Raw genomic sequence first — 22220 nt, 5'->3', positions numbered from 1 at the left:
GTGTTAGCAGAAATCGGGCCCCCCCCATCAATAGGGCTCTGCCCACGGTCCCTGGAGCGGGGCCGGCCTGGCTAAAGCGGCTCCCGGCTACCCCGCTGCAGCAGGACGGCCGGGCGGTGCCCAGGGGCGCAGCTGGAAATCACCACGGGCACAGGCGCAGCCAGCGGCCCAGGCACCGCGAAGGGGGGGCGCGAGAGCATCTGGCCGGGGGAAAGGGTCACCGCCCGGACAAGGCTGGGGCAGGGCCGGCAGGGCGGGGGGGCAGCTCGGGGGCTGGCTGTTGGTGGAAGACCCCAGCGTGACGGGAGGCAGGTCCTTACCCGTCAGCCGGCGCCGCCCGCACCCAGAGCGAAAGCCAGACCAGCAGCTCCAGCAGCTCCGCGGCGCGATGGCAAAGGCCCCTGGGCCGTGCTGGGCCCGGCATGGCCTGCAGCCGATTTCGCCGGCCCTGGGCCCAGCCCTGGGGAGACAGAAAGTGTCACCGAGTGCAGGGTTAGCCCAGACACCCCCGCTCGGCGGAGCAGCTCTGGGAGGGGTCAGAGATCACAGCAAACCGAGCTGGGCTCCACGGGGCGCGGCCCAGGCTTCTCCCGGCGGGTTTGTTACTCAGGATTGACACGGGGGCATTTCAGCGCCCAGGCCGCTGCGTTATTGTCTCGGTTATTCGTGGGCTGCGACTGTCACGGGCGAGCGTTTCCGCTCCCGGACAAGCCGACCATGCACACCTCTGCACCAGCCCGGCCAGCGTCCGCCCCTCAGCCGCCGGGGCCACGCGCACTCCCCTGGACAGCCCGGCTCAGAGACACCCGGCGGGAGGTGAATGCAAAGGGGGTTTCTCCCGCCAGAGACCGGCGACTCCCAGGTGTCGGCAAGGGTCACACGCGGGAGGCTCTGCATCGCACAGGGGGAGGCGTGCGATTCCCAGCAGGGGCAGACAGAGGCCAGCCCCCCAGCTACAAGCCTGCCCGTCCCGCTGGGTACCTGCTCCGGTGGCTAGCTGGGCCGCTGCAGCCCCCGTTTTCAGCGTGCATGCTCGAGTGGGCCGACGTCGGCCCGAGCTGGAAATCACACGCCCAGCTGCCCTGACGACCTGCCCACACACAGGCCTTGGCAGCCGGGCAAACTGCTGGCAAGCCAGTGCATTTATACAGCCTCTCGCTGCCCGTTTCAGAGCCGCCGCCCTCCACTGGGGCACCAGGCGTCAGAGGGGTCAGCCCCTCTTTACTGAGGAAGCCCCAGAATGGGACAGGCCCTGCTGGCTTCCACCCAGCAGTGGAGAATATTCCACTACCCAACGGGCTCTAGACAGGGGCTTCCCCTGCCAGCTCCCGTCCTAGAGCCTCCCGTTACAGTTAACCTTTGGAACCCCCTGCCACAGGATTACACTGAGGCCAAGCGCTGCGGTGGATTCAAAGAAGGATTTGACTAGAGACGTACGTGACTAAGAAGGACATCCCCAGCGACGTTCCAGAGCATGGCTTCAAGAGGCTAGAAACCCTCCTGCCCAGCCCTACCTGCTATGGGGCTCCCCTAGGGGCCGGCTTCCTTTGAGCCGAGTCCCAGCCGGGCACAGGGAGGAGGGATCCAGACTGGGGCTCCCGCTGGGGCGGGCAGGGACACCGGCCGTGCCGGGCAGGAGGAGAGATGGGCTGGCGCGTGGGGGTCGCACACGCCTTGCCTCAGAGACGCTTTTCCAGGGTGGGGAGGGGGCTTGGCTGGAGGATCCCCAGGATTTTCCTGCCCTACCTGCTCCGACCCCCCCAGGACCCTCCCACCCACGGAACCCCCTCACCTGAGCTCTCCTGGCGTCCCAAAGCCCCGGCGCTCTCACCTGGGTCTGCCTCCCTGCAGCTAGGGCCGCGTCTCTGGGTCGCTCGTCCCCTCTGCAGTGGGGCAGCAGCAGTCCCGGGGGGAGGGCTTTATATGCCGCCGGCTTAGCCGGACTCGGCGCCATCTGAGGAGCCGTGGATTGGAGAATGCCCCGGGGAAGGCAGCTGCGGCGGCATGCATTCGCTCTGCCCACTCAGACGGAAAGTCCCAGCCTCAGCCCCCGCCCCAGCCCCCGCCCTCCCCCAGGGGCACAGACGGCCTGGTGCTTCCCGGGACACACGCCGAAACCCTGAGCTGCCTCTGGCTTGGGGGGCACCGAGCCCTGCACCCCGCGTCTCTGGCGGGGGCACCAGGCGCCTGGCACTGTGGGGTGTGGCTGGCGCCGCCGATGACGCCCTGTCACTGTCTGAGGCGTGTGACCCCCGAGAGGGCAGGGGACGGGGGGGACAGAGAGGGGGACAGGCTGCACCAAGCAGAGAACTGGGGACGGTCACAGCGGTGAGATGGACCCAGCCGGCAACTTGTCTCCGGGGCAGGGCGGGAGCCCCGGCGCTGGGCACGGCCCTGGGGAAGGGTGCAGGGACCAGCCATGCCCTGGGCCTGACTGCACCTCCCAGCATGCAGCGCGGCAGCTCGGGAGGGTGGGGGGCACTGGCGAGGGGCGCCAGGGAAAGCCAGGGTAATAGCCTGTCGCACAAACCCCTTGGCGAATACGGAGCCCCCCAGGCTCCCACCCACCTCACACATAGGGAAACCGAGGCACAGGGGGACATTGACTCCCCCAAGGTCACTCGGTGATCAGCCACTGAGCTGCCAATAGGACCCCGGAGTCCCTTGCTCTAACCACCAGGCCGTGCTGCCTCCCAGGGACGGACGGGACGCCCCACCCCCATTCTGCCAGATCTCTGTGAAACCCTGCTCCCCCCGGGGAGGGTTGGGGGGCGCGGAGCTGACTGGTACGGCCTGCGGGGCTCTCCAGGCCCGCCCGCCCGAAGGAGGGCTCGGCTGTGTAACTAGGATGTGGCCGCGGGGATTTCCCAGCCGCGGGGCTGGACGCTGCTTTTGTGAGCTCTCAGCCCCCGCTGGCTTCCCCGTCAGCAGCCCCAGACGGACCCGGATCTGCCTGATCCGCACGTCCTGGGCTCAGCCTCCTTCCCACAAAGAATGTGCGAGGCCCGGCCCAGGTCGCTGCCCCCGGCCCCACCCCGCAGCCCCCGACTCCTGGGCTGAGGACAGAATCAGAGCATGTGTCCCCCCATCCAGACCTCACTCCCCAGGTCCCCTGGCGAAAGGTCTGGGTCACACAGGGCTCACCCCAAAGCTGTGCTTCCCCAGACACGGGCCGCGCTGGCGAGATCCCTCCGTCCCAGCCCCCGCGCTACACCGGGGCTGGGTTCGCACACACAGCTCTGCTGCCCCCCTCAACCCTGGTCTTCCCAGGGGCTCCCCGCAGGACGGGCCAGCCCGTGTTTGCCCACTGCAGGGTTTCCTGCACCTGCCTTGGGAGCAGCTGCTCCTGGCCAGCGTTGGAGAGGGGTGCTGAGCTGGGGGGGCGCCTGGCCGGCTTCAATCCGGCACTTCCTGGGCTCCTTCGACTCCTTGTAAGTAATTCTCCACTGGGAGCAGCCTCCCTTGTGTCCACCCATCCCCGGCTGCCCAGGCCCTGTCTCAGTGCCTGGTCTATTAGCTGAGACTGGAAGCAACTCGGGACAGGGAGAGGCACTGCGAAGCACAGGGGTGGCTCTGCTCCTTGCCCTGCAATGCCACTTCCGTGCTGAGGAGGGGATCATCTGCGGGTATTCCTGCTGAGCAGTATTAATGGGCCCCCCCACTGCTCACCTCCCATCTCTCCACCCCCCGGCCTAGCCCCCTTCCTTCCGCTCCCATCTCTCCTGCCCCGGCACCCAGATCTGCACACTGCAAGGTTCGCTGGGCAGGGCAGCGTTCCCTCTCGCTGCCTACACAACCCTCGGGGCCCAGTTCTCAGCAAGATCCCTCCGGGACATGGCACCCTGAGATCCCCTCGGCATCCTGCCCCGAGCCTCCCCGCTGGGTGCAGAGCTGCCCTCCACCGGTCCCGCTCTCGGCACCTCCGAGAGGCAGAAAAGCTGGCCGCTGGCCACCCCCATCTCCACCAAAAACCCGCCACTAGCCACCCTGGCCCTCACCAAAAACCAGCCGCCGGCCACCCACCCTCCCCACCAGAAACCGGGTAGTGACCCTTGCTCTGCCCACCCCAGCCAAAGGGTCCTGGCGTGCCGATGCTGGTCATTGCTGAGCTGGCCCAGTGCAGCATCGCGTGCACACCCGACCGGCTGCGCGTTTTGATGCTGCTCTGTCGTTTTTCTTACGTCCCGGGGCTGGGGCTGGAAAGCGCCAACGTGACCCGAGCGAACCGAGCCGGGCACATGAAATCTGACAGCCAGCCAGGCAGTGCAGAAACCAGCCCGGCCTCTTAAAAACCAGCCCGGGGCAACTCTTGCCCACCATGCGTGTGTTTGGGGGCGGGGGTGGGTGGAACGGGGGGCCAGGCACAGAGAGGGGGTGTGACTGCGACACGCTGCATGCTGACTGTTCTCTGATTCCCAGGGCCCCTCGGTGACTGAGAACCGCTCGCCCCTTTGCCATGTGAAGGCGGGCGAATGGCTGCGGGGATTTCTTGTGTCCATTGCGGAAGCAGCCAGAGGTCTCATCTCACTCACAAATCGGGCCCTGGGGTGCCGGGGGCTGCACACAGACACCCGCATGGCCCCGCGTCGCTGGCTCCCACGCTCTGAGCAGGCGTCTCGCACCATTTGCTTGTGTGGGGTTTTTAGGGGCTCTCGTGAATTTCTGATTTCTGCCTTCACCTCCCCAAGTCTGGCCCTTCCCCAAAACGGCAGGAGAAGCACAGACAGCCCTCGGCAACGCGGACCACCGCCTCCTCGCTTCCCAGCAGATGCCACATGGCTCGCAGGGAAGACGTGACCGTGGGAGGGCCAGGCCGGGAATGGGAGGGGCTGGGCAGCAGAGAGGGTGACGGGTCAATGGTATCACCACCCCAAATGTTCAAAAACCACGAGGCAGGCCCCCGAAATCAGAAGATTGGTAAGAAATGGTCAATGTGGGGTCCCTTCTTTGCCCCCTGGTGCGTGAGCCAGTCGGGGCAGCCAGCTCACGTCTCCAAGCTTTGCTCCACAGCCGTGCGGGCTGGACAGTTACTTTCCCCCTATGAAAGCCGAGATTCTCACGGAGATCACCCCAGTCCAGGGCTGGGGCTTTAAGAGAAACTCCCAAATATCCTGAGACCCGCAACCCCAGTGCGCAAACTGGCCGCACAGCAAGAGAGCAGGGCAGGGCTGTCTGGGGAGCAGGGCGCTGAGCGGGTGCCGAGGAACGGGAGACGGCAGGGAGCAGTTGCAGGGGACCGGGGCGTGGCAGAGAGGGCGGAGGTGAGGGGAAAGGAGGGGCATATGGGGTAAGCGAATGCTGGGTGTAGGCGGGGGACAGGAGCTGGGGCAGGGGGCACGGGGTGGGACTGGGGCAGCTGCCTGTCCTGTCTAGCCAGCGAAGGGACAGAGAGGGATGGAGCGGCACCCCTCCACCCCACCCCGCCCCAGGGATAGCAGAGGGTTCACACGGGGGCTCTGAATCTTGGGGGCGTGTTTCCGGGTTGCTAACCTTTGTGCATCGATGGCGGGTGACGCAACGTCGGCCCCTGGAGCCGGTGCTACGGTGAGGCCAAAAGCTGCCCCGCTAATGCCTTTCTGATGGTCCGGGGAGGGGAAAGGGGCCTCTCTCCGATTGGCTGCCTTCCCCACTTCCCCGCCTCCCGGGGAAGAGCAGCCAATCAGGGCTGGTGCAGAGACACCAGCGCTCTCCCCCCCTCCCCAGCCAGGGGGGATTTCGGGGGGGGGGGGGGGAACAGCTGACACTGTTCTCATGGGGGGCAGGGAGCAGAAAGAGCCCAGCTGCCCAGAGCGGCTCCCTTCCCTCCTCTCCCTCCCTGCAAGGCCAGGCCTGCCAAGGGGCAGAGGAGAAGCCCCTTGGGCCGGTCCCCCCGCCTGCCCTCCGCCTGGGAGTGGGGAAGGAGCTGCCGGGGGAGCAGGGGTGCGGCGGGAGGGTGTGCAGATTTGTTGTGGGGCTGGATGGGCAGAGCGGAGGTGGGGTGGGGCAGAGGCGACAGGAGGCAGACCACCAATTCGTCCGGTGGGCACAGTGGTCCAAATGATACTTCTCACTAGACAGTGGGAACAATTCTGTGTGTGTGTGTGTGTGTGTGTCATGCACGCACACAACACAACACACACATGCACGCACAAGCACACTGGGGGAGGCAGCAGGCATTCCAAAAGCAGAAGACGGAGCAAACAACGTGGTTCCATCTTTTTTCCCCGTCCCGTGGCCGGGGGGATCTGATGCCTGAGTTCTGGACAGGACCCAGGTGCCGTGTGTGTCTCATTGTAAAGGCAGCGCCGCTAGCGCACGGCTTCCTCCTTGCCGAGCTCCCAGGCCCAGCTCAGGGCTCCCTGGCGCTCTCCCAGCCAGGGGCTGACCTGCCCTGTGGACGGCTGGCTCTGCTGGCAGCACCAGACGAGCTGGCTGCAGCCCGAGAACCGCGGCTGGTGAGCGACCGTAAGGATTAGCAGGAGCGCTGCCCGCCCTCCTTCTGCAACGGGCATTGCTACACCTCGCCCTCCTGCCGCGCCTCTGTGCACCTGCCCCGCTCTGGGCTAGCGCTGAGGGGACCCGTTTAGGGTTTGGAAAACTAGCCTTCCCCAAAGCCCACGGCAAATAGGGCCGTCCCCAGGAACTGTCTGCAGCCCAGTGGAAAGGGGACTTTAAACCCAAAGATCCCCCTGGTGTGTTTGTGACCAAGTCCCAGCAGCATCGGGCTAGTGCATGAGAGCCGGGGAGGGGGAGACACCCACATTGCACCGGAGGCTCCCCCAGAGCACGAGCTGCTGGGACCCACGAGCAGCGCAGCCGGGCCTGGAGGGGATGGGACACCAGTGCAGCCCCGCCGGAGCTCGGCCCTGCCACACACCCATCAACCGATGTCCTCCACCCCAGCAGCTCGGCGAGGGGGGTCCGTCCCTCGCCCCCGTGAAGCACGAACCCAGGCAGCCTCCGGCCAAGCTCAGAATCAACGGCCAGGGACCGGAGCTGGAAATCGGGAGGTGCAAAGCCTGGCCCAGCCCAGGAAGGAGAGGCCGTGCAGCCGGCAGGACAGAGGAGCCGGTAAGACAAGAACCTTTGTCTGCTGCTGGGTCCAAGCGAGGAGGAAGCGTCACAGAGCCAGTGCCTCAGGCGGGCAGGCCCCGATCCTGGCAGAAGGGCCAGCCTGAGAGAACAGCGGAGCAGGGGCAGAGCTGACACAGCACACAAGGCAACCCCCCGGCTTGGGGGGTGATTTGCCCCAGCCAGTTAGGCCGATGATTGGATGGAGGCGTTTTCCCCATTGCACACCAGTGGCAGAGCCCCCCAGCCCGGCGCTCGATCCCTTCCCGGAGGGGAGTCTGTACGCCGGGGCTCCCCGCAAGGGCCCCCATGGGGCTGAGGGCTGTACCCAGCTATAGCACACGGGGGGGAGGGGATACCTTTTATTGGACCAAATCCTCTCTGTGAGAGCGACCAGCTGCGGAGCCAGGCAGAGCAGAGCTGCCTCCGCGCTGGGGAAGGCCTGCCGAGGTCCCGTTTGATAGGGACAGTCCCGCTATGGGGCTTTTTCTTATACAGGTGCCGATCCCCCACACACCCCCTCTGCCTCGATTTCCCACACGTGCTCTCGGGTCCCCTCGCCTGGCGCTGAGCAGCTCACACCTCGGCACGGGCCGGGCCAGCCGGAGCGAGCCCTCGGCAGCCCTGGGGTGCGAAGGGGGCCGGTGGGGCGCAGGCCGGTGGGGTAAGGCAGGGCCCCAGGCTGGCCCCCCGCTCGTGTCCGGCCGGGCCGTGGGGTTCAGCTGCTCCTCCCCACCCCCGCCCCGCCCGGCCCCCCGTTTTGTGCTGGGGCTGCAGGGCTGTTCCCGGCTGACCCCCCCCACACCCCCTCTTTAGTGTGTCTCCCCCGGCTGTCCCGCCCCCGAGCTATCCCCCCCCGCCCCGTGGGGCTAGCGGAGGGGGGGGGGCAGGCGGCTCTGCAGAGGGGCTCAGCCGGGGGGGGGAGAGGAGCAGCAGCAGAGCCCGGGCTCGGACCCCTCCCCCTGCGCCCCCCCGCTCGCTCCACCCCGGCCGGGGACTGGCGGGGGGGGGGGGTCCGCCCCGCTGGCTGCTGGGAGATGTAGTCCGCTGCCCGCCCCGGGCCGCGCGGGGCCCCGCCGCCGCACTACAGCTCCCAGGGTGCCCGGCCCGTCCTGCGCCGAGCCCGGCCCCGCTCCGAGCCCGGCTCGTGGCTGGCGGCGGGCTGCTCCCCCCCAGCGCGCCCCCGCCTGGGGGGCGACCCCGACCCCCGCCCTCCTCCCCCCGGCGCAGTCCCGTGGCGAGCCGCGCACGCGTGGCCGTGGGGGCTCCGCGCAGGTAGGAGCAGCGCGCGCGCAAGGGGCGCCCGAGGCCGCGGTGATGGGCGCGCAGGGCCCGGCGGGGGGAGGGGCGAGGGGGGCTGAGCCCCATCCTGCCCCCTGCTGGGATGCAGCAGCCCGGGTGAGAGCAGTGGGGGTGGGGGGCGCATCGGACGCCTGGGTCCCCCGCTTGGCCCTGCCCGCGGGGGGTGGGGGAGGACTGAACAATAGGAGGAATTGGGGGGCGAGGGGGGGACCACCCAGGCAGTGCAGGGAGGGAGATGGGGGAGGGGCAGGCGGGGGGAGGGAGACAGCGGGAGCGAGGGGGTGGGGGAGGGGAGAAGCGGGGGGGGGGGAGGGGAGAGATGATGCAGGAAGGGGAGGGGGAGGAAGCAGGAATCCGGGGGAAGGGCTGCACAGAGGGGGAGGGGACGCTGTCCAGGAAGGGGAGGGGGAGGAAGAACCGGAGGGAGGAGAGAGTCGGCGGAGGGGGGCGGGGGTGGAAGGGGTCTGCGCAGAAGGGGGAGGGTCTGCGGGGCGGGGGAGGGGAGGCAGCTGCATAGGAAGAGGCGGGAGGGGCAGGGGCAGTGACTGCATGGGCAGGGGCCCGGAGACCCTGCCGCCCGCGGAGGGGAAACAGCCTGGCTGAGCCGTTCCCAGGAGAGCCCTGTCCCGGGTGCGGGATCCTGGGCTGGAGGGAGGAGCCGGAGGGAGCCCAGGCGATGCCGCGGGTCCCCGGGCACGTGCTGCTCCTGCCTTGTCTGGGGTGGGGCGTGAGGCCGGCAGGGACGCCCTGTGAGTGACGGGGACACCGCAGGCGGCCGAGAAGCCGTTCCCTGTGCCCGAGGTACAGCCGCGGTTGTTGGGTCGCTACGGCGCTTTCCCCCGGCTAGCCGAGACCCGGTGGGAATGCCAGGCCGGTCGTCTGGCCAGCCTCATCTTCGCCACCCAGCCTCCGCGTGTCCGAACCCGGCTGGGAGCGGTCGAGGTAGCCGCCTCCGGCGACATCCATCTCCGCGTGCCCCCCCCAGAGCCGTCGTCGGCAGCGCGCCAGCTCTCCACAGCCGCGGGCTGGCACGCGACCGGCCGGTCACGGAGGCCGGGCCGTAACCAGGCCACGTGCGCTCAGAGCCCCGGCCCGTGGACCCTGCCTGGGATCTGACAGGCCCGTTGGCTCCTTCCGCCTCACCCACCATCGCTGCCCTTGGAGACCCACCGCATGAGCCAGAGAAGGATGCGGCCCCAGCTCGGTTCAGGCGTAAAAAGGAGTCGCTAAGGGCACGTCTGCACCACAGCGACAGGCCCACGGCGGGCGGCGGGGCCATCGACAGCCGTGCAGACCTTCGCACTGCGGGAGGGTCCCGGAGCCGGAGTCAGAACAACTAGACGGCAGCGCAGTAGCCCTGCAGCCCCGAACCTGCTGAGCCGGGTCTGAGATTCGGTGCCTGGTTTATTGCAGTGTAGACACACCATACGGGTCAGCCCGCCTGGCACGGGACACGCAGGGAGCAGAGCAGGAATCGCTCCGCCGGGCTGGTGTCCCAGCAGGCAGGTTTTGTTTGTCCTCTGCACACAGGGTGGGGGGCCAGTCCCTCTGGTTAATGCCAGGCAGAGTTTTCACTTCCCAGAAGATGGGACCGTGGCTGTGATCAGCTCCTGCCTCTCAGTGATAAAGGCGCCACCAGCAGCCAGGAGCGAAGAGTGAAAGCAGCCGTCTAAGGCACCACGTGTGCCCCCATCACACTGTCCCTCCTTCGAGCCAATCTGGGCTCCAGCATCTCAGCCCTGCTTTACAATCTTCACAAGGATTCTCGCCCGGATGGCCGCAGATGAAGTGCTGAGAGCTTGACCCCGGTGTGAGCCGAGCTCTGGCGTCTGCCTGAGCTAAGAGACGTGGGCTTGGAGAAGTGTGCGTTGTCCCATTCCTCTCAGTGGGAGGTTAACTCTGAACCCAGTTAATAACCCGGCAGAAGTGTCCAGATGCTGTGCTCCCCCCACACTGCACCGATCGTCCACACCTTCCCAGCTGCCCCTTGGCCCTTCCCCAGCGGCCGAGACCTGCAGTCCCCCCAGACGAGGTCCGTAGAGCCGTTCTGTGGTTTCTTTCCAGAATGCTCTAGCACGTTGAACGTGGAGCGTGTGGGGAGAGCAGGAAGCACACCCAAATCCAGAGCGTGCGGCTGGGCTGCATTGCTCAGCGTCATTCCGGAGGCCACAGAAATCTCCATCTCCGAACGTGTTTGAAAGTGCTGCAGACTTTCCACCAGAGGCTTGCAGCATTGGCCCAGCTTGTCCCTGAGCCCCGAGCCCTGGCTGTTACGCTGCCCCAGCACTGGAGGGGAGTTCCCCCCCCCCCCCCGGGGGACATTTCCAAAGTCCCTGGGGTTCGCTGGGGACCCTTCTCGGGGGCGTCCGTGCTTCGCACGCCGCTCGGCTCAGCCCTGGGTTCTCATGGGCGGGTCGCTCTTGTTGCAGGTCTCGGCGAGGCATGAGGACGTGACCGTCTGTTCCCTTCCGGAGCAGTGGCAGAGCGGCGTGGGGCAGGACCAGAATGAGGGAGAATTATGATGCCATGATCGCTCTGGGTAAAACACAGTCCACGCCGTCCGCGCGCGCCCCCGATGGCACAGGGAACGCTCTGGGAGTGCCAGCTACGTGCCCTCGGAGGCTGGTGAATTGAGCACCCACAGCCTGGCCCTCAAGTAGCGACCATCCAGAGACCACCCTTCGCCGGCACTGGGCTGGGGCGTGGCAGCCGTAACAACCACGGAGCCCCCTGCGCAGGGTCAGGCCCTGATCCCAGTGGCAGCTGGCAGGGAATGTAGGGGCACTGAGCCCTGCGGGAATCCAGCCTGGGCCCGCTGGTTAGCACCCCAGCTCTGGGGAGGGGGTCCGGGGTCTCTAATGGCTGCAATGAGGCGGGGCCTGTGGTGTGCGCCTCAGCTGCCGTGCAGGAGCGTTCTCTCCGCAGGACTCCTCCCAGGGACCCCGGCCATAGAGGATAAACACACCCCACCGCAGCTGTGGGTCGCCGGGGTTTGCTCTGGCCCGCAGCCAGCTGGCGGTGTGGCCTGCCCTGCAGGTGGCCAGCGGCCGGGCGGGCTGGGAACGCAGCAGGGTTAGTTTCTGTTTTGTCTCATGCAGGATCCCCAGGCACCAAACCCGAGATCGTCCCCCACCGTGAGGAAGCGGAAGAGCCTCACGCCCAGGCTCAGGGCGAGGCAGAGGGAAGGGAGGCCCCTGGCAGCGCCAGCCCAGGTCGGCGAGAGCGTGGGCTCTTTTACCAAGGGGAATCTCCAGGTGCTCATGGGACAAACAGAGACACAGCGTGGCCCAGCCAGTGCTTGTGCCGTGTCAGCAGCAGGAGCATTGGGTCCTGGCGGTTGCTCCGCCAAGCTGGAGGCCTGGCTGGATCCCAGCCGCAGCCGTCGCCCAGACGACTTGTCGTCCTTGGTGCTTGGCCCGGGGCTTGCGTCCGTTCCTGCTGGAAGCCGGAGCCTTTCTCACGCCCGCCGGGCATTACCAGGTCCCCGTGGGGCCGCGCTAGAGACCAGCCGGGCACCGATGCCTGACAGAACTGAGAGCTCAGGGCGCGGGTGCCCCAGGACAGGCGCTGGCTGCCAGGCCGGGTTGAAGGCGTGTGAGGGGTTGGGGTGCCCCAATAAAACCCTTACTGGTTTGGGCCGGGGTTGCCCGTGGGTTGCCATTCTCCCTGATCTGTGCTGCCAGCAAGGGGATACCCCCCTGCTGTCCGTGCGAGGGGGGCCCGGATGGCGTTGGTAGGGCGAGGCGGTGGAACTCCCCTTGGGCCGCCAGAGCCAAGATTTGCCGACCTTCAGGCGCCCAGCTGCCATGGTGATGGGCGACCTTATAAACCCCTCGGGAGCTGGAGGGAGGCGCAGCCAGCCGTTCCCGGGCTGTTTGTGGGGGGGAAGGGGCAGGGTCTGGGCTTGATTCTCTCTCCCCCTTTGCAGGATCCGTGGTTCCCAAGCCCGAGAGTGTCCCGCCCGCTGAGCGAGAGAAGCAGCACCCTGGTGGCGGGGAGCAGAGGAGTCTGGAAGGACGAAGGGGCCCCGAGAGCAGCTGCTCAGGTGAGACCCCCCCAAGCAGCCGAGCAAACTCCCCAACACCATCCACTGCCAGCGGGCCCCGGCCTGCAGCGAGAGGCGCTGTCTGCCCGGCCGCCCAGCGAGGGGACCACTCCCGCTGACGGAGGGCTGGTGCTTTGCCCCGTTCCCAGCACTTGGCCGGGCTCCGCTCGCCCCAGGTCCCAGCGCTGCGGAGCCGCGGCTGCTGCCCCGGTCGCTCAGCAGGGGGAAGGGCTGGAACTGGTGGGCGTGGGCCGGTCCCCGCGCAGGCGGCTGAGGGGGGCTCTGTGTCTCCGGTGGGTTACCCGAGGCGCTGGGCTGTCTGACCCTGTCTCTCTCCCCGCCCCGGGCAGATGACTGGCTCATCCGGAAGGTGAAGGTGGAGGAGGACTACGAGGAGTGGCCGGCGGGTCTCAGCGCGGAGGCCCTGTTGTCGGGGCAGCTGCAGGGCGGTGGCTTGCTGCGCCCCGACGGGCCCCCCGGCTACCTGGCCGCGTGCAAGCTGGAGCGGCCGAGCCTGGAGGAGTATGGCGGCTACGGGGACCTGCCGGGCTTGGCCCTCCAGCAGTGGCAGCTCCTGAGCGAGAAGCCGCACGGCTGCACCGAGTGCGAGCGGCGCTTCAAGGACAAGCTGACGCTGCGGCTCCACCAGCGGGTGCACACCGGGGAGCGGCCCTTCGCCTGCGGGGAGTGCGGCCGCAGCTTCAGCCAGGAGCCCAACCTGGTGGCCCACCAGCGCACCCACGCCGGGGAGCGGCCCTTCCCCTGCGCCCAGTGCGGCAAGGGCTTCAGCAAGAAGGCCCATCTGACGCGGCACCAGCGCATCCACACGGGCGAGCGCCCCTACCAGTGCGCCCAGTGTGGCCGCTGCTTCAGCCAGAAGATCCACCTGGGCTCGCACCAGAAGACGCACACCGGGGAGCGGCCCTTCCCCTGCGCCGAGTGCGGCCGGCGCTTCCGCAAGAAGACGCACCTGATCCGGCACCAGCGCATCCACACCGGGGAGCGGCCCTACCCCTGCGGGGCCTGCGCCCGCAGCTTCACCCACAAGCAGCACCTGGTGCGGCACCAGCGCGTGCACGCGGAGCCGGAGCCGGAGCCGGGGGCGCTGGCCGAGCTGGAGAAGAGCGCCTCCTGCAGGCTGCCGGGCGGGATGCCGCCGCCGCCACCCCCGGGGGCCTCGCCGGGGCAGAAGCCCTTCACCTGCCCCGAGTGCGGCAGGAGCTTCAGCTGGAAGAAGAACCTGACCTCGCACCAGAGGCTGCACCGGGAGGGGCGGCCCTTCTCCTGCGCCGAGTGCGGGCGCGGCTTCAGCGACAAGCGCCACCTGACGGCGCACCTGCGCAGCCACATGGGCCTGAAGCCCTACGCCTGCGCCTACTGCGAGAAGAGCTTCAGCCACAAGCCCAACCTGACCACGCACCAGCGCACGCACACCGGCGAGCGCCCCTTCGCCTGCCCCGACTGCGCCCGCAGCTTCACCCACAGCCAGCACCTGGCGCGGCACCGCCGCATCCACACCGGCGAGCGCCCCTTCGCCTGCCCCCAGTGCGGCCGCAGCTTCACCTCCCGGCCCAACCTCATCGCCCACACCAAGGCCCACTCGGGCAAGCGGCCCTACGTCTGCGAGCAGTGCGGCCGCGGCTTCAGCAGGAAGTCCCACCTGGGGAGGCACCAGGCCGTGCACACCGGCACCCGCCCCCACGGCTGCAGCCAGTGTGGCAAACACTTCAGCTCCAAGACCAACCTGGTCCGGCACCAGGCCGTGCACACCGGGCACCGGCCCTACATCTGCACCCAGTGCGGCAAGAGCTTCAGCAGGAAGACCCATCTCCTGCGGCACGAGCGCACCCACGCTGCCCCCCTGCAGGGGGAGCGGGGCAGCAGCTGGGCCCCACAGGCAGCCGGCCTCTAGGGGCGGGCGGGGGGGTGACTCACAGGGCTCGTGAAACTGCGGGACCAGTTGCTCTGGCATGAGCTGGACAAAGCATAGGCAGGTGGTGAGCCCTCAGCCCCACCCCGCAGCCGCCCCCTCGCCCCCCGCGGTGTCCCAGCCCATAGACGGTTCTGCCCTGCAACTCCTCCGAGCGTCCCAGGCCTTCCGCGCCACTTGAGTTCTGTCCGTGCACTTCCAGCCCCTGCTCATCCAGCACTGCCAGTGCCCCTCATTCCTGCCAGACAGACATCGCCAGATCCTCAGCTCTGCCGCTGCCCCGCTGCTTGCCCCAGGCTGCCGTGTCTGCCCTGGGCTCCCCACCCACACAGCTCTGCCACTCGCCCCCCACCCCGCCTGTCTGTCTGTCTGTCTGTCCGGCGTACCGACGGAACGTGAGAGAGACCCACTTCTGACCCAGCCGTGCCCCGAGTGCCCAGGGCTCAGACAGTCCAGCCCTTGCAGGGATGTGCAGGGCGACCACCGAGCGCTGCAGCCTCCCGCCTCCGCCCACCCAGCGTCCGCCTGCTGCGTGTGATACAAACGGCTCTAGGACATGGGGCCATGGACGGGTTCCCTCCACGCCAGCCAGGGCACGTAGCACCGTTCCAGCAAGAACCGGGGGGGAGCCACTTTGCAGGAGGTGGGGAGAAGGAAGGACCCTCTCGGGGGGTCGCTGTTCTCCAGCGAGGTGGCAGAGCAGGAGACCCCCAAGGAAAGCGGCCTTTGAACGTTAATGCCCCCCTGTAATTAAAGGTGACACTCAAGCCCTTCACCGTGCTAGCGCTGCCAGCCGGGTGTTCCCTTCTTCCCACACAGCGGGGGGGTCTCTGAGGAGCTCTAGGGGGGGAAGCGGAGGCTGGGCCGGAGAACGATAGGTGAGACCTGCTTGGGTCCATGGTGCAGCTGTCGCTGCTGTTCTGCCTCCTGCTGGTGATAACACACTGGGCCCATATGGCCCGCCGGTCTCTCCGGTCGCCCGGGGCGGGTCCCTGCTGCCCCCTCGTGTTACGGGGAGGACCGAGGGGGCACGTTCAGAAGTGCCCTCTGTGCCTGCCAGTATCTTTGGAGCGAAACAAAGGGTTATTCTGTCTTGTGCGTGGAACCTGCCTGATTGACAGCGACGGCAGGCGCGCCTCCAGCGTCTCCTAGCCACGCACAGCTGGCCGGGAGCTCACGTTGTCCCCACTCACCCTTATCCCCTGGGTCTGCGCGGATTCATTCTGCACCACTCGCCATTCCCGCATCAGCCGCTTCTGAGCTCCTCCAGCCCCCATCAGGCGTGCCCCACAGACTGCACGGTAATTCAGGGAGCTTTCCCCCAGCCCGCCCTGCAGCCCCCAGCAACTCGACACTGCCCCCCTCTGCTCTTCCTGCAAACTGCCTGGGACCTAGTGGGGGCAGCTGAGCAGGGGCCTCTTCGCGCCTCCGTCCCCAGGCTGGGGAGTCCTGGGTGCAGAGAGGAGGTGGAGCAGAGCCTCCCCGAGCGGTGTGGGCTTCTCCCTCGTCCCTGTCCCTGACCCAGGATCTCCCAATAGGCACAACAAATGGGCCTGCCATGGGCAACTGGTTGGCTCCCCCTCCCCAGGACTGCCTGGGTGCCTGTCCTGGGTGCTAACCGTCTAAACAGGCGACATGAAGCCAGAGCGGGGCTGGAGACAGCCCGTGAGCTCGCTGGGGAGGGACTGTCCTTGTGTTACTCGTTCCGTGGGGCCCTGAGCCCTGTCCGGGGCACGCAGGCCCTGCTGCAGCAGAAATCGCGCACCGCTAGCGCCTGGTGCCAGGCCAGCTGGGCAGCCTCTCCACGCGGGCAGGCTGTGATGGCGCACTCCCTGCCGGGCCTGGCTGTCCTGGGGATTAGCTGTCAGGCCTTGCACCCTCCTCTGGTGGTGTCTGCACTCGCTCTAGAAACCAGCCTCCTCGGGGTGGCTCGGAAACTGGCCAGGTCACTGTGGGTTCCCCTGCCGGGGTTATCCCAAGTCTGTTTACACACAGCGTCGCAGGCAGTTCAGCACTGTCCTGATGGTGCCGCTGCCCCAGTGCCCACCCCGCACTGCCCCAGTGCCCACCCCTGCTCCGGGTTCCAGGCCAGGGACCCTGTACCTAGCAATCGTGGTCTGCTGTCCCTCAGGTCACATTGCTCACTCCCTAGACGCCTCCCTACAGCTTCTGGTCCCCCCTTCTGTGGGTGAACCGGCTCCACTCCCTCCTCGCAGGGAGGGGCTGTAGGCTGCTCCCTAGCCCAGCACAGCTGCCTGCTCGCTGGGCATGACTGCAGACCGCAGCCCTGCAGCCCCGCTCTGCTGCCCGCTTCCGGGCGTTACGAATCTGGCCCAGCTCCTCCCCTGGCTGGACTCCAGCAGCAGCTTTAGCCCCTCTGGCTCTCCAGGTGTGGCTATAGGTTCACTGGCCCAATTCACCCCTTCAGGCCTTGTGTGGGGCGGACACGGGGCTGGTGCCACGTCCGGTGCCCCCCATCTGCTGGTGGAGGGGAGGATGAGGCGGTGAGCTCCCCGGTCAGGAGAGGGGTGGCTGCAGCAGGTGGCCAGCACTGCTCCCCTGGAGTCCTGGAGATAGTGGAGGGCAGCCATCCGGCTCCATGCCTGCTGGGGGGGCCCTGCCTGGCCTGGGCTGTGTGGGGGAGCTGCTCTCTGCCCACGGAGCCGGCTGAGACACGCAAGGGGGGAACGGGGGACACGGCCCCTCTGACTTGCTCAGCCTGGTCACGCCCTGAAGCCTGCAGGGGCAGCCGCTGCTGCAAACGCCTCGGCAGGGGGCAGGGAGCCAGGCCGTGAGCTCTCCCGTGGATAAAGGTGGCGCTGGGCATGGCTGGGAACCGGCCGGGCGTGGGACTGAGTCGATGGGGAGCCAGGAACTGAGAGCAAAGCTCAGAGTCTCCCTCAAGAAAACTCCACAGTGGGGGGTGGTGGGGGGGCTGCCCACCACAAAGCTGAGCAAAATCGAGGGGCACGTCCAGGCCGGGTCTGGTGCCAAGCCGAAGCACCCGTGGTGCTGGATCTGTGCACCTTGAGACACGGAGGAGTAGCGCTGCCCTTCCCTGCCCTGCAGTCGCTGCATCGCTCTCCGTCTTTGGGTGGGGCTGGGGGCCGAGAGGAGGTGTCTGCACCCCACGTTTGGGGCTCCTGCAGCTGCCATTAGGGTGCAGGTGACCTTGCATAGGTCAGGGCTCGTTAGCCAAACCACACGACTAACGAGGAAACGAGTCACTAGCCCACCTGAGTGAGCAGCCCCCACGCCCGACCAGGGGTCTCTCATTCCACGCCTGAGTCTCACCCAGCCCCCAGCTCCTGCCCCACGGGCTCGGAGCCCGGGCGTTCGTAGGGCACGCAGCGTGCACAGAGAGCCTCTCTCTGTGGCTGGGAGGAAGGACTTCTCTGGGCCTCTCCCTGGACCCTGAACTCCGGCCCCTCTCCCGCGGCCGACGGAGGAAGCTGCCCTTCTCCTCCCATAGCCGCGCAGCGTCGTGCTGGAGGGCGGAGGAGACGCGAGTCTGGCGGCCAAGCGAACCCGTCGGTTACGTCGGTTCCGGGCCCTCCGAGGGGACGAGGGACGGAGCAGCTGGCACCGCTCCTAACGCAAACCACCTCACGGCATCTTCCTCCAGCGCCGGCTGCATGTTTTCCCTCAGGTCTCAGGCACTCTCCTGCGGCATGCCTCTCCTCGCCCGGCTCCTGCGCCCCGCACGGCGCGTTTTCCACCCGTACATCCCGAGTTATTTAGGGCGGGCGCCACCCCACCCTCACCTCCACACCCAGCAGGCCCGGGGAGGGAGGTGAGACGCGGCCCCTGGGGCGAGGGGCAGAGGTCTGGGCCGGGGCAGGGCAGGGCAGGGCTGCCCAGCTAGCGGGGGGCAGGATGCGCCGGATCGTGGCTTTATTCCACCTGGAGCCAACTTTGAGGGAGGTTGAAGAACCCGCATCCAATTGGGCAAATCTTTTCTCCCAGCGCGGCCCCTGCTCCGAGCCCTGGGCGATGGGCCCGGCTCTGGGGGGCTCCTGCAGGGTGGAGGCTGGGGGGCAGGCTGGGTCTGAGAGCTGCCCCCGACTCTGGCCCCACAGCGGCCCCGCAGCCACCCTCCCCCCCACAGAGAGAGCCCGGGGCGGCCATCTTGGGAGAGGGCAGCGGCGCTTCCAGCCCTCGCGTGACAACGGGCGGCGGCCATCGGCACTGCGGGCAGCGGGGCGGGCCGGGCCGGGACTGGTCTGGTCTGGTGCGCGGCGCTGCGCTACGCTGCGCTGCGGGGTGAGTGCGGGGCGCTGCGTCCTGGGCAGCCGGCACCGTGGGGCGCGGGGGGGCTCCGGGGCTCGACCCATTGCAGTGGGCCTGATCCTGCAAGGTGCTGAGCCCCCTCCCCCCCGCACCCCGCTCCCATCGGGGCCCGGCACCATGGGGCTCGGCGGGGGGCTGTGGGGCTCGGGGGGCCCCTCCATTCTGCGGTGGGGCGGAGCTGGGGGCGCGGGAGGGCTGCTGGGCTGCTCCCCAGAGGTGGCTGCCTTTCCGTGGCTGGGTTCCCCCCCCCCCCCGGTTTGTGGCGCACGTGGGGGGCAGGCCAGACACCCCATAGGGCTGCGCTGAGCCTGCTCCCCGCTGCCCCCCGGCTCTCCTGCCCCAGCCCCATGGCCCCTGCCTGGCCGATCCGCTAGCCCAGGGGCTCCCGAGCCATTGGCCATGGTGGCCCACACACACCGCTGTGTGTCGCACCCACACAACGCACACAACCCACACAACGCACACGCTGCCTGCATGGCCCGCAGGGGCCCCAGCGTGTGGAGAACCCTACTGCACTAGAGAAAAGACCAACCGGGGCCCTCTTCTCCGTCCCGCTCCCCCCGGGGGCCCCGGGAAACCGCACTCCCAGGTCAGAGCCACGTCCCCGGGGCCCCCCTGGCTCGGCGTGGCCGGGAGAGGGGACGGGGCATGGGGAGCAGAAGGCCGGGGCGCGTTCGGGGCGGTGTGCCTGACCCCACTGGAGCTGGGCGCCCCAGCCTCTGCTCACCGTCCTCATTCTGCAGAATCAGGCTAGTGACTCGGCTGGCCGCAGGAGCGGGGCCGCAGGGGACCTGCCGTGGCCCTGCTCCCTCCTGACCTGGCCGCGCCGGGCTGCTGCTCTCCCGGGGCTGCGCTGTAGGATTTTGAGCTTCCTTTCTGCTCTTCTAGGTCCAGGACTGGTGCATTCTCCGTCTCCGGCAGCACGGCGTGTCCCTGGGCCCTGTCCCCTGCTCAGCTGGGCTCCCGGCTCTGGAGGAGGGGCTGCCCAGGACGCCCAGCGACCGCAGACGAGGGGCCACGCGCTGCCTCACCCCGAGCGAGCGGGCAATGATGGCTGCAGCACCAGGGCTTCGTGTGGACAGACGCCACCGCCGGCAGGACTGGGGCAGCCTGGCAGAGAGGCTGAGGAGGAATGGAGGCCTTAGGAAAAAAACCATCTTGAGTTACCGACGTCCTCTGTGAGCAGATGCGCTGACTACCTGGAAATCAAGGCGCAGCTGTGGCCGGCTGCCTCGCGCCCCTAGAACCGGCCTCTGCTGCCTTTAGCCCCAAAGCCGCTCTGCCAGCTCCAGCCACCGGCACAACGTCGGGCTCCGCGCTCCCACAGGGCTGCTGCTGCCTCCCCCGGGCTCGGTTCCGGCCGTCTCCGCAGGGTATCGGCCTGCCTCAGGCCTGCAGCACCTTCTGGCCCAGCGGCTGTCCACGAGCGAGCCGAGCACGTCTCCAGTGGAGGGGAGGAGCAGGTCTGGCTGGGCGTGGCGGGTACCGGCCAGGGACTCACTGCTTGCTGTGCCAGCTCCCTTTGGCCCTGGCTGCTTCCCTCACCGAACCCGCGCTGTGTCTCTAGACATGCTGCAGATAAAGAAAACCAAGCTGCGGAAGCGGAGGAAAGTTGGCGGCTCGGCCGTGTCGGGCCCCGGCGTCTGTGCCACTTTGCCATGGGCTGTGGCAGAGCGAGCCGGCCCGGCCGTGGCCGCGTTCCCCTTCGCGGTCGCCGGTGCAGCTGACCTCCACCTCCGCCGCCCGCCTCTGGGCTCCAACCACGAGTACGTGCCGGAGATTGAGATCAAGCTGGAGTTCAGCGAGGAGGAGGAGGAGGAGAGCGATGGGCAGCAGAAGGGCGGCACGCTGGGGTTCGTGGCGGCGTACGGGGAAGGGCGGCGTCAGAAGAGGAAGGCAGAGGATAGCCAGCCTCGGATGACAGATGGCTGGAAAGCCGCTTCCTCCATCCTGGGCGTGGAGCAGGCTGCCCGGGAGAGATGGGCAGCGAAAGGCACCGCGCCGCCGGCCTTCGGCCGCACCCGGCGCCGCAAGACCACCTCCGAGGTCTGGCAGTTCTTTTCCCCGGACGCCAGAAACCCCTGCCGGGCCGTCTGCACCCTGTGCCGGGCCAGCGTCGGGCGCGGCAAGCTGAGGGGTCACTGCAACACCACCGCCCTCAAACGCCACCTGGAGGGCAAGCACCCGCTGGAGTGGGGGCGGCGGAAGAGAGCAGGGGGCAGGGCCCAGGGGCAGAACGAGGAGGAGGAGGAGGAGGAAGAATGGGTGGCAAAGGGGTTTCCTTCGCCGGACCCTGTGTTTGGCACCAGCCGTGCTCTGTGCTCCCCCGCCCAGCCCCTCAGCAGGGTGCCCCCCAAGGTGCCCCTTGGTGCCCCCCGCTTCCTGTTCATGAGCAGCGACTCCAGCGAGGAGGAGGGGCGGGGGAGGGCAGGCACCCCGCTCACTGATCTCTCCCCAGCCTCCAGCGAGGACGAGAGCAGCAAGGCGGACGTACCGCTGCCCCCGGGCCGGGGGCAGGGCAGGAAGGGGAGCGCCAAGGGGGGGCACCCCAAGCTGGACCTGACCACGCCCTACCCAGAGATGCTCGTGGGCCTGGGGGACCCCAGGTCCGGGCGGCTCAGCCTCCCCAACCATCCGCTGGTGCCGCCGGGCACGAAACGCCGCAGGTCCACCTCGGCCGTCTGGCGGTTCTTCTACATCGACTGCAGCAACATCTGCCGGGCCGTCTGCACCCTCTGCCGGGCCAGCGTCAGCCGCGGCAAGCTGGGCAGCCACTTCGGCACCTCGGCCCTCATGCGCCACCTGGAAGGCAAGCACCCGCTGGAGTGGGGGCGGGGAAAGGCTGCGGGCGCCCCCGCCGCCCCTCGCAGCAGCACCCGGGCCGAGGGGCTGAGCGACGGAGAGGACGAGCCCCTGGAGGACGCCTGCCTGAGCTCGCCAGCGGCTCCGGACCGCCCGAAATCCCCCTGCGCCAGCCCTGGGGGGGCCCTCCTCCCCATGGACGAGAGCCAGGAAATCAGGGCGCCCGCTGGACATGAGGAGGAGAAAGCCCTGTCCCCCGCCCCTGCCCCACTGCCTCCCCCCCGGAGCCACGCCACCTTGCCTGAGCGGGGTGGGGACGTGCCTGGTAAATACACCCCCAGCCACCCGCGGGCACAGGCCTGGCACTGCACCATCACCCAGCTGCTGTGCGGGATGGCCCTGCCCTGCTCCTTCGTCTCGGCCAAGCCCTTCCACCAGTTCATGGCGCAGGCAGACCCGCGCTACCGCGTCCCTTCGCCGGCCTTCTTCTCCCGCACGGCCGTGCCCCAGCTCTGCCGGGCCGTCGGCCGCGGCATCGCCCTGGAGCTGCAGCAGGCCCAGGTCAGCTGCCTGCACCTCAGCGCCCGCGTCTGGGCCCAGGGGCCGGCCGGGGAGCACCTGGCGCTGGCAGCGCATTGGCTGGCGCCCTGCTCGGAGTCGGGCAGCCGGCGCAGGCAGGCGGTGCTGTGCGTGAGGGCGCTGCCGAAGGAGCAGGCGCTGGCTGGCGTGCAGCAGGTGTTGGCCGAGCAGATCCGGCTGTGGCTGGCCCCCAACTCCCTGAGCCCCGGCTTCCTGGTCTCG

The 22220-nt window shown here is 68.4% G+C and overlaps 2 protein-coding genes across 5 annotated transcripts in view; one reads left to right on the top strand and one right to left on the bottom strand.

The window, feature by feature from the left end:
• LOC137142135 (SCO-spondin-like) overlaps nucleotides 1-1954 on the bottom strand; it is a gene marked incomplete at its 3' end in the record, with an annotated part of 33103 nt that extends 31149 nt beyond the window's left edge. The window contains exons 1-2 of the mRNA XM_067531363.1: nucleotides 1832-1954; nucleotides 321-460 (exon numbers count right to left, since the gene is read on the bottom strand). Coding sequence (XP_067387464.1) covers nucleotides 321-460; nucleotides 1832-1954 — 263 coding nt within the window. The remainder of the gene's footprint in view (nucleotides 1-320; nucleotides 461-1831) is intronic.
• Nucleotides 1955-8176: 6222 nt separating this feature from the next.
• ZNF467 (zinc finger protein 467) lies at nucleotides 8177-17183 on the top strand. Of its 4 annotated transcripts, none has more exons than XM_067531369.1 (5): nucleotides 8177-8325; nucleotides 10782-10891; nucleotides 11451-11564; nucleotides 12281-12397; nucleotides 12748-17183. In XM_067531369.1, exons 2-5 carry the CDS (start codon nucleotides 10858-10860, stop codon nucleotides 14307-14309), a joined length of 1827 nt encoding a protein of 608 aa, XP_067387470.1. In that variant the 5' UTR covers nucleotides 8177-8325; nucleotides 10782-10857; the 3' UTR covers nucleotides 14310-17183. The 4 variants fall into 4 exon arrangements, with proteins under 4 accessions (XP_067387470.1, XP_067387468.1, XP_067387469.1 ...); XM_067531367.1 differs by having other exon boundaries at nucleotides 11451-11606; XM_067531368.1 differs by having other exon boundaries at nucleotides 11430-11564.
• Nucleotides 17184-22220: the final 5037 nt, after the last annotated feature.

Source organism: Emydura macquarii, unplaced genomic scaffold (genome assembly GCF_026122565.2).
Source record: "Emydura macquarii macquarii isolate MOO-44397 ecotype Brisbane River unplaced genomic scaffold, CSIRO-AGI_Emac_v2 contig_3174, whole genome shotgun sequence".
NCBI lineage: Eukaryota > Metazoa > Chordata > Testudines > Chelidae > Emydura > Emydura macquarii.
The sequence above is the reverse complement of the archived record's forward strand: the minus strand, read 5'-3'. Positions and strand labels throughout refer to the sequence as shown.

Excerpts from the sequence above, each read along its gene's own strand:
- ZNF467 (XM_067531366.1), top strand. The coding sequence starts at position 10,858 with ATGAGGGAGAATTATGATGCCATGATCGCTCTGG. Across the intron at positions 10,892-11,429 it reads TGATGCCATGATCGCTCTGG|TTTCTGTTTTGTCTCATGCA; the intron begins GTAAAACACAGT and ends CAGCAGGGTTAG. Across the intron at positions 12,398-12,747 it reads CCCCGAGAGCAGCTGCTCAG|ATGACTGGCTCATCCGGAAG; the intron begins GTGAGACCCCCC and ends CGCCCCGGGCAG.